The sequence below is a fragment of the Peromyscus maniculatus genome, chromosome 11 (assembly GCF_049852395.1).
Source record: "Peromyscus maniculatus bairdii isolate BWxNUB_F1_BW_parent chromosome 11, HU_Pman_BW_mat_3.1, whole genome shotgun sequence".
Classification (NCBI taxonomy): Eukaryota; Metazoa; Chordata; class Mammalia; order Rodentia; family Cricetidae; genus Peromyscus; species Peromyscus maniculatus.
This window is the reverse complement of record NC_134862.1, coordinates 33,601,576-33,615,752: the sequence shown is the minus strand read 5'-3', so window position 1 is coordinate 33,615,752 and position 14,177 is coordinate 33,601,576. Positions and strand designations below refer to the sequence as shown.

The following is a 14,177-nucleotide window of genomic DNA, read 5'->3' as shown; positions in this document are numbered from 1 at the left end:
GTATGTATCTTTGACATTTTGTTTTCAGTCAGAGGGAAGGTCATAGCTAAAAGGTCACTAAGAAGAATATACTCATTCACAAACAAATAATGCTACTGTTTTTAAGAAAGTGACAAATTGCTTTATATAGTTGCTTGAATGTAAAGGGGTGTTACAAACACAGCTTTGTAATTCAAGCCATAGTCTTCCATTTCTGGGTTTTGGAATGTAAAAAGAAAATCAAACCATGCTCATCTTCCAGAGGTTAATGTGCAATACTTGTTTTCTTTGTAGCTTTTCATTCTTTGAACTTGGCATTCAAGAATATGATTCGCTTAGCATTTGCTAAGTAGTGATTGTGTGGGAGAATTTTGTATTCATTCTATTTATTTGAGTTGCCTTGGGTTAGAAAGCTCTCTCTTCCCTATGAAGTGCCCCCACCTCTCTCATATTTAGCTTCTTACAAAAAGGCTAAGTTTACAGTTAAATAGCATGAAAAGTGAGGAATGAATTATGATTAAAGATGCAAAAGTGGTTCTTTTTCTTGGCTGTTTTTGTAGTGTGTGTGTCAATGTATATCTTAGGATAGATCTATTAAATTGATGTCAAATTAAAACAATTTCATATTAAGACTCTATGATTATTTAAAAAGTTTAGGCCAGGTACAGTATTGTGCTCCTAGCATGTTACTGCATGGGAGCTGGAGGCAAGATGATCAGGAATTCAAGGTCAGTCTCCATTTCATATGACCCTTTCTTTCAAAACAAAACGAAGTGTCCAGAAACAATCTTTGAGTGTCAAAATCTATTTCATAGAGATTTCATATAACAAAATGCTCAATTTAGATTGATGTCTAGTTAGTGTATATTTTGAGGCAAAATATTTTAAATCTTATATCTTATTCTTGTAAGAAAAACAATACAAAACATTCCTGACTTTGTATTTCTTTCCTTTTCAGATGAGCTAACAAATTCTTCAGAAACAAGATTGTCACTAGAGGAGCTTTTGGGGAAAGGATTTGGACTTCATAATCCAGAAGCTCGGTGGATCAATGGTAGGTGTAAAACTTTTCATGTATTCTGCTAGTTTTGAATTCTGTTAAACTAAACTAAAATAAAATGATGTTTGAAGTGAATGTACTAATGTAACTCTTCGAGATACACAAATGTGTTATTTAATCAGCTGAGAACCAGTTTCTCAACAATGTATCACTGCAGCTATAGCTGTTTCCTACATCTAAAACTGATGTGGAGTATCTGCTATTCTTTGTCTTTTTCTCTTTCCCAGAAGTGAAACTCCTTCAGCTTTCCTTAAACCAAAGTTTAGTATTAAAATAAGAAAATAAAACAGAACTGCAATGTGTGGTAACTTGAGCATTTGTTTGTCCTAATGGATGCTAATAAGAGGAGTTACTAGCTAAACTAACCAAGAAGAAATGTGTTTGTGAGGATAATTGCAAGTATTCTGTATATGTGTATGTATGTGTGTGTGCATATGTGTGTCCAATTTGACTGAGCTAATTATCTCAAATGAAAAGAGTTAACTCAATTAATTGTTGACATTACTTTCATTAGATGTAATGCTTCAATTTATTTTCGCCTGGAGATGATTTCTAACCAGGAAGAAATGTATTGCAAGTACAAATGTATTCCAGGAAGAAATGACTTGTAGTTGCAAGTCGTGTGTGTGTGTGTGTGTGTGTGTGTGTGTGTGTGTGTGTGTGTATCCAGTTTGTCAGAGTATGTAAATCATCTCAAGTGGAAAGAGTTAATTGTTGACATTACTTTGAGATGTAATACTTCATTTATTTTTTACCAGGACATCATTTCTACAACATAAAGATGATCTTATTAATGATCCATTTCTTCTCAAAATTTCTAAAAAATCTTCAAAATGGCTATGCTAAATGTGTAGAAGTATTTTCATTGAGATGTTTAGACATTGGGTTTGGTTAATTTGCTGTATTATATGATGCTCTTACTTGCAAGTTTTTTATAATAAAGTCTTAATAATAATTAATTTCTAGATACTATTAAAAGAATATACCTTAACTCATGAGGGCAAGGATCAAATCAAACTTGCTTATCTGATCTCATGATAATTCCTGGAAATAAAGAAGAACATGGATGTGCCTTTTAAATAAATGAATGAATGAATGCCTTTAATTGACACCTACTGTCATTTCTTTCCTGAACATATGTCAGTTAATATTGGTTGGAATGCCTTTGTATCCTGGTGTTTGTATTATAGATAGAGACTAAAATGCAGGGATTTTTCTTAATATATTTTTGCATTTTCCTTTGTAATTGCTTATAAATTTGAGACCAGTTGTCTAAAGAAGTTAACCATTTCTCTATGGTCATTTATGTTATATAGTTTTATCACAAATGAGTATATTGTTAAATATGGCTAATATAATAGCTATTATCAAGGACTGTTCTGATGCAGAGTTCTCCCACTGATCATTATTCCCAGTATGTCGTTGCAGTTTTTTAAATTGTCCATATAATTGTCAACACATGTTTTGATCAAAGGAGCTGATCAAAGGGATGATTCTAGAATTTCTTAAACATTAGCAACATTGCAAATTATTAGATTTGAAATGATGACTCATCTTCCTTTCTATTAACCATGATTTTGAACTAAACTGTAGACATTTCTATAGTCAGATTTTAGAATGGAAGAAAAAAAATTATGGCCTTTAACCCCCTTCTCAGACTAGCTTGTACTGTTTAAACATGCACCTACTTTTGTGTACAGTTGACACTGTGGTATCATAACACCTAAGGAAAACAAACATCTCAGCAAAGAACTACATGCTAGGTTGAAATACACTTACTATCTAGGATGCAAATTTTGCTTTTATACTGCTCAATGTTTGAAAATTGTATATTTGGTGTTAATTACTTTTTAGCATTCCCTTTACCATCCTTGATAATGTTGATCTTCAGATGATATGTGGGGGCAACTCTGCAGGGTAAAACCCCAGATATGACATTCTAATCCATTAGAGAAATAATATCTATACAAGGATTTGATATCAAAGCAATCCTTGAAGCTGGAATATACAGAACCTATTCTCTGAGAGCAAGCAGTCTGTGTAAATACCACTGACGGTATTGCTGTTAATATCTGTAGTTTATAGACAATGATTGTTTTCAGAGTGGTATTGTTCCTGGAGTTAGGATCAGAGCCCGGGTACTGACATTTCCCCATGAGCCAGGTTTAGCTATGCAGCCTTAATAACATGATTAAACAAAGTAGTAAGAGCAAAAAGAAAATAAATTACTCGGTGTGCTCACATGGGGAAGAACAAAGAAATCTGGCTCTCTGCCTCCTCCCCAGTCCACCTCTAGGGTCCTCACATCAGGATTAGGTTTGAACAGACAATGAGAGGAATATTTGTAGCTGACAGTCCTGGTCATGGTGTGATCTTGCTCACTGTTGTTTCATCTTTGTGTGGGTCCAGTGTCTCCTGCAAGCCCGTAAGGACTCTGTGAAATCTCCTTCCTTGGAGACAAGTTCCTCCTCTGTGGCACCAGCCTTCAGCCTTTTCCTTCCCCTTCCATGAAGTTCATGAGGAAATTCCAAATACTTTGGGGTCCATTGTTTTAAAAATCTGATAGTCAAATGAAGGGACACAATTGCCTCTTTAGAATATTCTTACTCCTTTGAAACAGTATTTTTTTTCATTGAAAGTTCCAAACATTTATGCAATGTATATCAATTGTGCCCACTGAGCACCACCCCCTCTTACTCTCCCTGACAGATTCATTCTTAGGATAGTAACAGCGGGTGGATCTGGGCTCTGTTCAAGCTCACTCCCCTTGCTAGCAGTCACTAAATATTTACTTTATTTATACATTCCTCACATACTCAAAATAATGGAGTGGGAGCCACCTTCATAGAGGGGAGTTAACCTTGAACTCCTTATGAGAAATTATATCTGAAAGTGAAAGGTGGATCTTTCCCTTTGCTTTTACAGTTTTCCTAACATAAAAGTCACCTGAATGAATTCAAGCCCAGCTCATTTTGAAGCTCCATTTAATTCTTGGAGGTCATCCTATGAACGCTTAATGCATTATCGGTCAAGAGAAGGAGGGCTGCCTCCCTGGTCTGGCACGTGGGCTGTCATTGTCTCTGCTGCTTCTCCAGTGATGTGTCTGAGGGTGTCACTGCGGCCTTGGACGGGTGCTGCTCCATGGTTAACTAAACAACTGGCCTGTCCCAAGCTTGCCTCTGTCCTTGAGATCTCCATATTTATAACATCTTCCTACTTACATCACCTTGAATCCTAGTAATCTATGTGCTTTTTAAAATGTTAATCTCTGTACATTTATTTGGTGATCAATTTGAACACCAGTGAAGGATCTAATACTGAATGCCATCTCCGTACAGCACTATGATAGATGATGTTACACATGCCGCATGTAACAGCATGTAACACTAAATTCACCTGGAAACCTAAGGTTGGATTTAGAAACATTTCCAGATACAAGGACAAAACAAAGCCTGCCTGTCTTATTTTATTTTGTACTATACCAAGTTTATTCTTTGAAATTTTCATACAGGTAGCAAATGTACTTTGATAAAATTCACCCCTCTTTTCCCGTTACTACTCCCAGATCCAGCCACTGTCCTTTGATGCCCTCCCACCTTTGTATCATTTTTGTGGTTGTTGATTGTAACCCACCAAGTTCAGTTACACTATGTTCATGGGCGTGGAGTCATCTAATGGAGAACCTCCTATTTACCAAGGGCCACACCCTTACAGCAAAGTAACTTTTCCAGCCCAGCAGCCATCAACTGTTAATGGCTCCTCAGCTAGGGTTGGGGCTTCTGCCTTGTGAGCTCCTTCTACTTTGGGGGTGAAATGGTGACTAGCTTGATGCTGTGCAGGTATTCATTGTGGCAGAGCATATTACAGTCATCAGGTGTGGCGCTGATCCTCTTGTCTTTTCACTCTGAAATGTGTCCTCACTGCTAACACATAGACTAGCCATCCTCATGACAAGTTCACTTTAGAGAGTTTTCACTCCATTCACGAGTATTATAATAATATGCAGGCAAATCCATGTATATATGCAGTCAGTAAAATTGCCATGTCTTTAATGATGCATTTACTACAGAAAGTGAACAATAGTGTTAATGTCAAAATGGAACTGCCGTCTCCAAGAATATGAGATAATTTATGCTGAGCCCAAGTATCACAGGCCATGGCCTGGGGAGACAAATTTAGAGTACCCCAAATTCCACCTTTCAATGTGGTAATAGTTTGATTAAGTTTGTGTGGTAAGAGAACAAAGAAAGTTATCAACATAAGAAGATACTTTTAAAATACGTTGGTGGAGATGTTAAAGGGACAGGTCACACCAAAACCAGAGGAATCTGATCTAGAGCCCTCAGATGCTGTCTGGTGATGTTCTTAGTCTTTGGGTTGACGGGACCTAGTGTTTTGTTAAATCAATACATTTCAAAAGGTTTTATAACATGAATCTTAAAGGGGTTTAATAAAAAAAAAAGAACCCAGAGCCAGCTATCAGGGTGAAAACTGGAAGATCAGAGAAGCAGAACAGCCAGCCACTAGTTCTTACCACTACGAAATCCTCAGTGGAAAGAGGAGAGTTCCTGTTTCCTCACGCCTTATACACCTTTCTCTGCCCTGCCATGTTACTCCCTGGGATAAAATGTGTGTGTGCTTCCCAAGCAAAAGCATGAGATCTCAAGTGCTGGTATTAAAGGGTGTGTGCCACCACTGCCTGGCCTCTATGTCTAAGCTAGTGGCTGGCTGTCTTCTGATCCTCAGACAAGCTTTATTAGGGTACACAATATATCACCACATTTTTTTTATTTGTTAGTTGTAAGAATGTTAGGTTAGACACATATGTGGACAGAAATAACTACTAACCTGGCAAAGGACAACCCAAGATAAAATGTAATTAGGCTTCTGAACCTGCAACATTCCAACTTTTTCACAGTCATTGAAGTTCTTACCAGTTAAGCAGCCTTGCACATTATTTCAAAATGTGAGATGACACTTTATTTTCACATACCATAGTGACTTCCACACAGTGCACAGCTTAGAAGCCTACACTCTTACATGACTTGTGTCGATTATCTACTCATACACATGTCCAGGCCCCAGCAAGTAACTGCTAAGGTGCTTTTCACATCACATGTCAGTGGCATGAATGACTTCACCTGTTCAGAGCTTACCAGCACCCCTCTATTCTGGGCCCTCGCCCACACTCTTTTCACTCCCTGGAATCTTTTCCTGTATCTGCTAGTCTGAGGTGCACATTGTAGGAAGAGCTGATGTCCATGACAGCCACTGTTCTCTCTGCCACTCACAAGGAGCATCTCTGTCTTAGCTTAGATGCCAACTTGACACAGCTTAGAATCACCTGAGAAGGGGTGGCTCAACTGAGGGGTTGACCAGAGCAGAATGACTTGTGGGCATGTCTGTGTTGAATGTTAATTTATGTTGGAGGGTCCAGCCCACAGTGGTCCAGCCCATATTCCTCAGAGGTGGTCCTGAACTGCTTAAGAAAGCTAGCTAAGAGCCTATGATGCTACCATGCAGCATCCTCTCTGATTTTTGCTGGTCTTCTTGGCTGTGCATGAGTTCCCTGGAGAGAAGAAATGCTTCACAGAAAAGCAATCAGCTTTTCCTTCAGGTTCCTTTCTTGAGCTCCTGTCCTGATCTGGAAATGTAAGCCAAATAAACTCTTTCCTCTCCTAAGTCATCTTCAGTCATGTGTTTAACACAATAGAAGAAACTAGAACACCCCCCCACCCCCCACCCCCACACATTTTCCAGCTCCAATGCACTCTGTAGCCCAGGTTGACTTTAAACTCATGGTAAACTACCTGTCTTAGCCTCCCGGGTACTGAAATTACATGCTTAATCACTATGCCCGATTTCTCTGATGCAGAAATATTTATATCTGGAAGGGCTGTAGCCTCACAGATCTTTAAATGGGAGGGACCTGCAATCGTGTCTCTAGAGATGTTCTGGAGATCTGATTTTTTTCTTTCTTCTTTTTTTTTTTTTTTAATAAATCTCCTTTGCAGTTTCTCTCTCAGGATGAAAAAGCCATGGTTATCACTTTTATGAAAAATGAAAGACATTAATCTAAGTAGCAGCAATATTATTTACTATGATTAGAAGTCTCAGCACTGGGAAAAGCAAGCAAATACATTTATGCGCTGTTGTTTGTCTGTGTTGAATGACTTTACCAGGCTCCGACTTTTGTTTTTCACCATAACTTGGTAGTCATAGAAGTGTTAGGCATTATTGTCCTCCTTTTAATCCCAATTAGTACTCAGTTAAATTATCTTTTCTTTGATCTCTGCTATTCTCTTCTTGAACATTCTTCCACTTTTATTCATAGATTTAGGTTCAAGCATTTTTTATAATATTTTATCTATTCTTTAAGTATTTAACACATATGTACAAAGTATTATGACCACATCCACCCATATTTCTACCTCCAGTTCCACCCAACTGTAATTTTTATAATCATCAAGCATGCTGACATGAACATAGGGTAGAAGTAAGTTTATATCTTGGTGTCTTTGGAGATGGCATGGGTTTTATGGAGAGTAATCTATGAAGATGAAAACAGTACATAGATGCACACACACAAACTTAGGACTACATAATTTCACAACTATTCAACTGAATGTTAGACAGTCAAAAATAATCATTTGAAAAATAAATAACATTAGAAGAAACTTACAATAAATTATTAAGTAAAAATTACACTAAACACAATTATGTGCATACTCTTCACAATTTTATTCCATACATGCACAACCTATTCATACAAATACCAGAAGAGAGTGTGATTAATATTAAATCCAATTTCGATAGCAGGACTACAAGTTGCTGCTTTTATTTATTTATTTTTCTTTTTTGTCCATACTTGCTGCATTTTCAATAATTATGTTGTTACTCTTTAACAAACAAGAAGTTACTAGAATTCAAATGCTAATTATGTAAGTAGAATCACCTAGTCAAAGAGTAATTACATTCTTATTCATGAGACAAGTTTATTTTTAAAAACCGGTTAGAGATGAGTATAGACATAAGACTGACAAGATGGCTTGGCAGGTAAAGGCGCTTGCCACCAAGCCTGATAACCTGAGTTCGGTCCCCAGGACCCACATGGTGGAGGGAGAGGTCTGACTCCTATAGTGTGTCCTCTGACCTCCACACACATGCCATGGCATGCAGGCACCCACAAATAGATAAATATGTATAATAAAAGTTTTAAAAGATGGACAGAAGGTGAATTGTTGGTATGAGGGCCATGGAGCCTCGCAGAGGCATGAAAGTGGGTATTAGAAATAAAATTTCAATGCTGAAGAGTTGGCTCAGGAGTTAAGAGTGCCTTGTGTTCTTGTAGCACCCATATCGGGCAGCTTGCAACTGCTTGTAAATCCAGCTCCAGGGGGACCCAATACCCCTCTTCCAGTTTCTGATTTATTATACTCTGCTTTCTTGGACACACCCGGAGAATTAGGGAAATGATGCCATCCTCCTTGGTGAATCACTGCTCAGAAAGTTAAAAAACAGGCTAGGGATCTAGAGAACTGTTTTCATGAGTTACTTTTCTCCTTAGAGTAAATGTATGGCAAAGTACTTCAGTAGGGAAGTAGATAAGTTATTAGCAAAACTAGCAAAGGGCTCACGAAAATATACCACTTAGCACATTTACACCTCTCAAATGACTAGAAGCATTTTATTGCTTTATTATTTGTTACATTTTAGCTTAAACTTCTTGAAATGACAAATATAATCATCTACTACAGAGCCCCACACCCAAGCGATCTTCCTCATTAGCTGCAGAGAGTCAAACTTTTGTTTGAAATTCAAATCTAAATAGTTTTCTTAAAGTGAATATTAAAAAGAATCCAGATTATCTTAAAATAACAATGTTTATACTAAACACAGAGACAGAATAAGAAAGAATTTACTCATAAAATACACTGTTCACATTTCAGATTTTTAAAAAAAGCATTCAGGAAGAAAATACATCTTTGTGTGATTTAGAGGTGAAATGACTGAAGAATTTATGGGGAACTGGAAATATAAACTTAGCTTCAAGAGAGCTACATGTTTCCTTCCTTGTGTTTGTTGAAATAGAACATTGTCTTTTGATAATTAAAGAAATAAGAGATAAAAGTGAGCTTGCTTAAACAGAATGGCATGGGAGTGTTTAGATAGAGTATTTGTTGATTTGTAGCTATGTGCCCGATTTAGACTCTGTTGATATGGAAAGGTTTGCAGTGAAGTAAATCATGTCGATGAAGTCTTGTGTGATCCTGCACAAGCATGCCTGGTCTTCATGTTGTTGGTGCAATAACTGCGTTTCCCTACTAAAACCGTATAATTGGAGATGTGTTGAGCCCAGTGATTCTATTTCTATCTATCCATTTTTATACCCATCTAAGTACATATCTGCCTGTTCTTTTTATTTATCCAGCATGTATCTATGGTGTACAGCCAAGATCTTTTTCTTTATTCAAGTATATAAATAGAAATAAATATTATCCCTTCACTTAATAAAATTGTGAATATAAAGATTCTTTTCAAGTTATGCACCATATCTTTTCATATGTCTTGGGCTTTATAAAATGAAATTATTAGTCAGAAAGGTGAGCAGGGTAGAAAGTAGAAATATATGGAGAATTGCAGAAACTGTTCATTCCAAGCTGTGATGAGGTTTGATGAGCTTTATTTCCCTCTAAATTCAAAATATAATTCATTGCACTCATCATACTCTCTGTCCATCATAGCATGGACTCTGATACATTTTCCTTATTCTGACTCTTTTTCATTTGCTAACGACTTTACATATCGACTAATGATTATGAATCATACATCCACACATCACTGATGAGATCAATAGAAATAGAATATAATGAAAATTCTTAGAGACTGTAAAAGCTACTTTGAACATAGGAACTGAAGAAATGGCTAAACAGTTAAGAGCACTTGGTGCTTGCTCTTGCAGAGAAACTTAGTTCAGTTCTCAGCATTCACATCGGGTGACTCATCACTACTTGTAACTCTAGTTACCAGGGATACAATGCTCTTTTCTAATCTCCATAGGAACCTGCATTCACGCACACCTACCTACATACTGACATTCATAATAATAGAAAAGAAAAGAAACTACATGAACTCTATTGATCCAAACCAAGTAGACAAAAATTAAGTGATAAATATAAGGGATATTTTTACAAACAGATCTTAGAACTAGAAGGATGCAATAGAAAAAAAAAAAAAAACAGCCAGGCAGTGGTGGTGCATGCCTTTAATCCCAGCACTGAGGAGGCAGAGGCAGGCAGATCTCCAGGAATTTGAGGCCAGCCTGGACTACAGAGTGAGATCTAGGACAAGCAACAAAGCTACACAGAGGAACCCTGTCTTGAAAGAAAAAAAAATCAAAAACAAAAAAAAGAAAAGAAAAATAAAGAACACTTAGCTGTCTTTTAGAAGGGATGGATTTTAGAATTGGTATAGAAGACAAATATACATAGAGAATGAAAGAGAGCATTCCGGGAGAACAAGGATGTATGAACATATCCACAGGAATTATCATACTATACAAGGCTGGCTATAAGCAACATGCTATATGTTGGAAATAGAAACAGTGAATATATTTCATAATTTGGATCAGCACATGTTTATTTTACTGTAATTATTACACACTGATCCTCACCATGTTGATACTTTGATTAGATTATAATTTTGAAACAACAAACAAAGCCGAAGTTTTGCCGATGACTATTAACTATATGGTTGCCAAATTAAAGTGTGAGATCCTAGTGACAAACATCTACCTATATGTTTACAATATATCAGAATTTACATATAATTCGGTTTTTCTAGAACATTTCCATGTATGATATTTATTTGCAGTTCTTTGAAAACTCTTATTTGGGAAATAAGGGCAGTTTTATTTTTAACCTTTTAAAAGAGTACATGGAGACTCAGAGAGGAATCTTTTACCTCTACAAGATCCACAGACAGTAACAATCTCTGGTTAGAAGTAAGGTCTTCTTTGCCCAGTGCTGGAGAGGACAGGTAGGAGGAGGGGTAATGTCTCATGTGAGTCTATTGAAGTACCATGACCTATACTGATGTCAGATACTACCTAGAACTTAAAATCCTACGAGCTTAGGGAAACGTAAGTAGACAATGAATAGGAGGGATTTCTGAAATTGTTGGAATTATTGGAATGTTTCTATTTGACAATATTTAAATGATTTTGAGAAAATCTAATTAATTATGTATTTTTTAAGAGAAAGTCTTTGAAGCTCGTCATAATTTAAAAATTCTTCATAGATAGGAAAGATTTCCATATTCCTCTTTTTATTTAAAACAAAATTCTTTATTGATTCTTTGGGAATTTCATATCATCCACCCCAATCCCACTCACCTCCAAGTCCCTCCGTATCCTTCCCTCACCCCTACAGCATTTCTCTCCAAAGACACCCCCCCACCAGTTGATTAATAATAAAACAAAACAACAAACAAAAAACCACCTCACGGATTTGTCTCTCCAAAACCTCTTCATTCATCCTAGTGGCATTGGTGCTAACTCAGACATGGCACTCAGCAACAGCTCATGCCCGGACAGCATCACGGACTCAGTGGCTCATATTACTCTTTTGATTCAATTTACTTCATGTCATGTTCCCCCCTTTCTGTGTATCTATGTACATATCTCTAAAGTGCTGATTTTATTTAATCAGGTCATTTAGTCAATTTCAAGGGTCTCTTTAGACCTCTGGATAATGTAAAGTCAAATATTCCAGACCTCAAGTTTATATTAGATAGAGTGCCTTCTGAGATTGTTAGCTGAAAAAAATAACTTGAGATAATATTGTTTACCACTCAGTGACTGACCTACTCTGTGGTTTAATCATTTAAAGCCAAACATTTAGTCATGTGGAATATTCTATCACACTCACAGTGGTTTTCTTTCATGTATATTCAAAGAAGTGCCCATAGGACAGATCTAACACATTCATTCTCTTTCCTTTCTTCCTAGATTGCCTCTGTGCTTGCAGTCAAGAGGGAAACACTGTTAATATTTGCATGGTACTATAAGACTGTAAAAAAAAGAAGGTGAACCTCTGCCTTCATTGGGTCCTTATTATGCTTCTAACAACTGAAGTTATGCTTTGGGGACCTCCCTGGTAGCCAAGCACCGCTTCTTGCATATTTAATTTGCCATAGATAATGGGTCAAATTCTCTGAGTTTGAGCACAGACATGCTCACTTTATAAACAAAGCACTGCAGTTTAAAGCAAAAGAGGAACCTGGTCAAGGCCACAGTACTGGCAGGAAGCAGAATGGGAATTAAGTTCATGTATTCTCTCTTAATGAGCGTAGTACCTGTAATCAAATAGAAGCTCAAGGACCAGAATACCAAGGGGAAGGTAAATGTCAGGAAGAGAAAATTACCTTGAAATGTAGCATTACGTACTTGCAGTATAATGTAGAAGTGAAGTTTTGCGTGACTTACACAAGAATTCTAAAATACAATGAACACAGAACAAACTTTAAAACTGAGTGTGCAATGGGTATTACACCAGAATTCAGGGGAAATTTTTGCTCAGTACTGGAATGTCTACCTAGAGGACTCTCACTTCCTTTCTGAAGCTCATTTTTCTTCTCTGTGTGTACATTGTTTGCTGGATGATATGTTATAATTGCAGGGATATATATTAGAATTATCTAAAGGTGGGTGAAATGGCCCAATAGGCTATACATGAAGCCACAGTCTGAAGCAGATCTGGTCATTCTAAATTTCACATTGTCTCTGTTGAAAGGAAAGTGTGATGACAATCACCAACACTATTACTGTTTTATAGTTCTTTGTGGTCACTCACAGAATTCTGTCCAACTCTTCTCTTCTCCTAAAGGGTTTGTTAAATGATATGAAATAAGTCAATGGCCTCAAATTCCAACAATATTGTTATTATAAGGTTTCTTGTTTTAAAGTCTCTGTGTGTGTGTGTGTGTGTGTGTGTGTGTGTGTGTGTGTGTGTGTGTGTGTAGTGGGGGAATGTTGGTGAATGTATGCCCTAAGCTTGTAACATTAGAGTCCCTTGGAGGCGGAGATACAAATTGTTGAATTTCATTCAGTGTAGTGAGTATTTGGAAACATATCTCTGGTCCTCAAGAGCAGCATGTGAACTTAACCACTACACCACCACTCCGGCTTCCAAGACCATTTTGTTTAAATGCGCCCTCCTGACATAACATGTCTAGAGACTTGCGTGTATTTTTTATGATTTAAATATTAGTTAGCATTACTTCTAATGAATCCTGATCATTTTAGAGAGTGTGGGAAGTTCAATATAGGATATTTCCATTATGTTATCATCTTATAAAATGTTTCATTTTACCAAACTTTTGTTGCGAATTTTCCCATTAAGGGTTAAGGTGGAAAGTATATGAATGTATGAATTACACATATGTATCTATTACCTGTTTATGCATGATTTCCAATATTTTAAGAATCATGTCTCATGAAAGGATAGTCAGAGTAGATGCAATACTTTAAGATTTAAGTGTTTTCAAAGAGACACGAAGTAGAAGGAGAGTTTTTGTGAAAAAGAAGGAAACCATCTTGGAAACTCAGGACTGGGAGGGTGATGTAGGTGAATATAATCACATTATATTATATAAATATATAAAATGATAATTATGCCCATTATTTTATACCATTATCATAGGCTAATAAAAGTAAATTAATTAAATTTTAAAGATGTGAGTCCTGGGAACAAAACTTGGATCCTTTGCAAAGCAGTTCATATTCTTAACTGATGAGCCATCTCTACAGCCTGAATGGAGGCATTCTTTTCCGAAGTTTTCCAGCTTTATATTAGACTATGATAGACAGGAGGGATTTCTCAATCCCTGATAGCAGAGGAAAATATTTTGGGTGATTCTGTGATAGTAATTCTTTAATGAAATTATTTGTTTATCTATCTATCTATCTATCTATCTATCTATCTATCTATCTATCTATCTATCTATCTATCTATCATGTATCATCTATCTATCTATCAATCATCTATCTATTTATTTATTTATTTTAGTGTGTATGTGCATGTGTGTGTGTGTTTGTGTGTGTGTGTGTGTATGTACTCATTTGATGCATGAAAATGTG

The 14,177-nt window shown here is 36.5% G+C and overlaps 1 protein-coding gene across 2 annotated transcripts in view; it reads left to right on the top strand.

Moving 5' to 3' along the window:
• Dpp10 (dipeptidyl peptidase like 10) overlaps positions 1–14,177 on the top strand; it is a 720,356-nt gene that overhangs the window by 180,461 nt on the left and 525,718 nt on the right. The window contains exon 3 of one of the 2 annotated variants that reach the window (XM_006980956.4): positions 938–1,033. In XM_006980956.4, coding sequence (XP_006981018.1) covers positions 938–1,033 — 96 coding nt within the window. Of the gene's footprint in view, positions 1–937; positions 1,034–14,177 lie in introns of those variants that run through there. The other variant, XM_076547250.1, reaches the window with a different exon arrangement.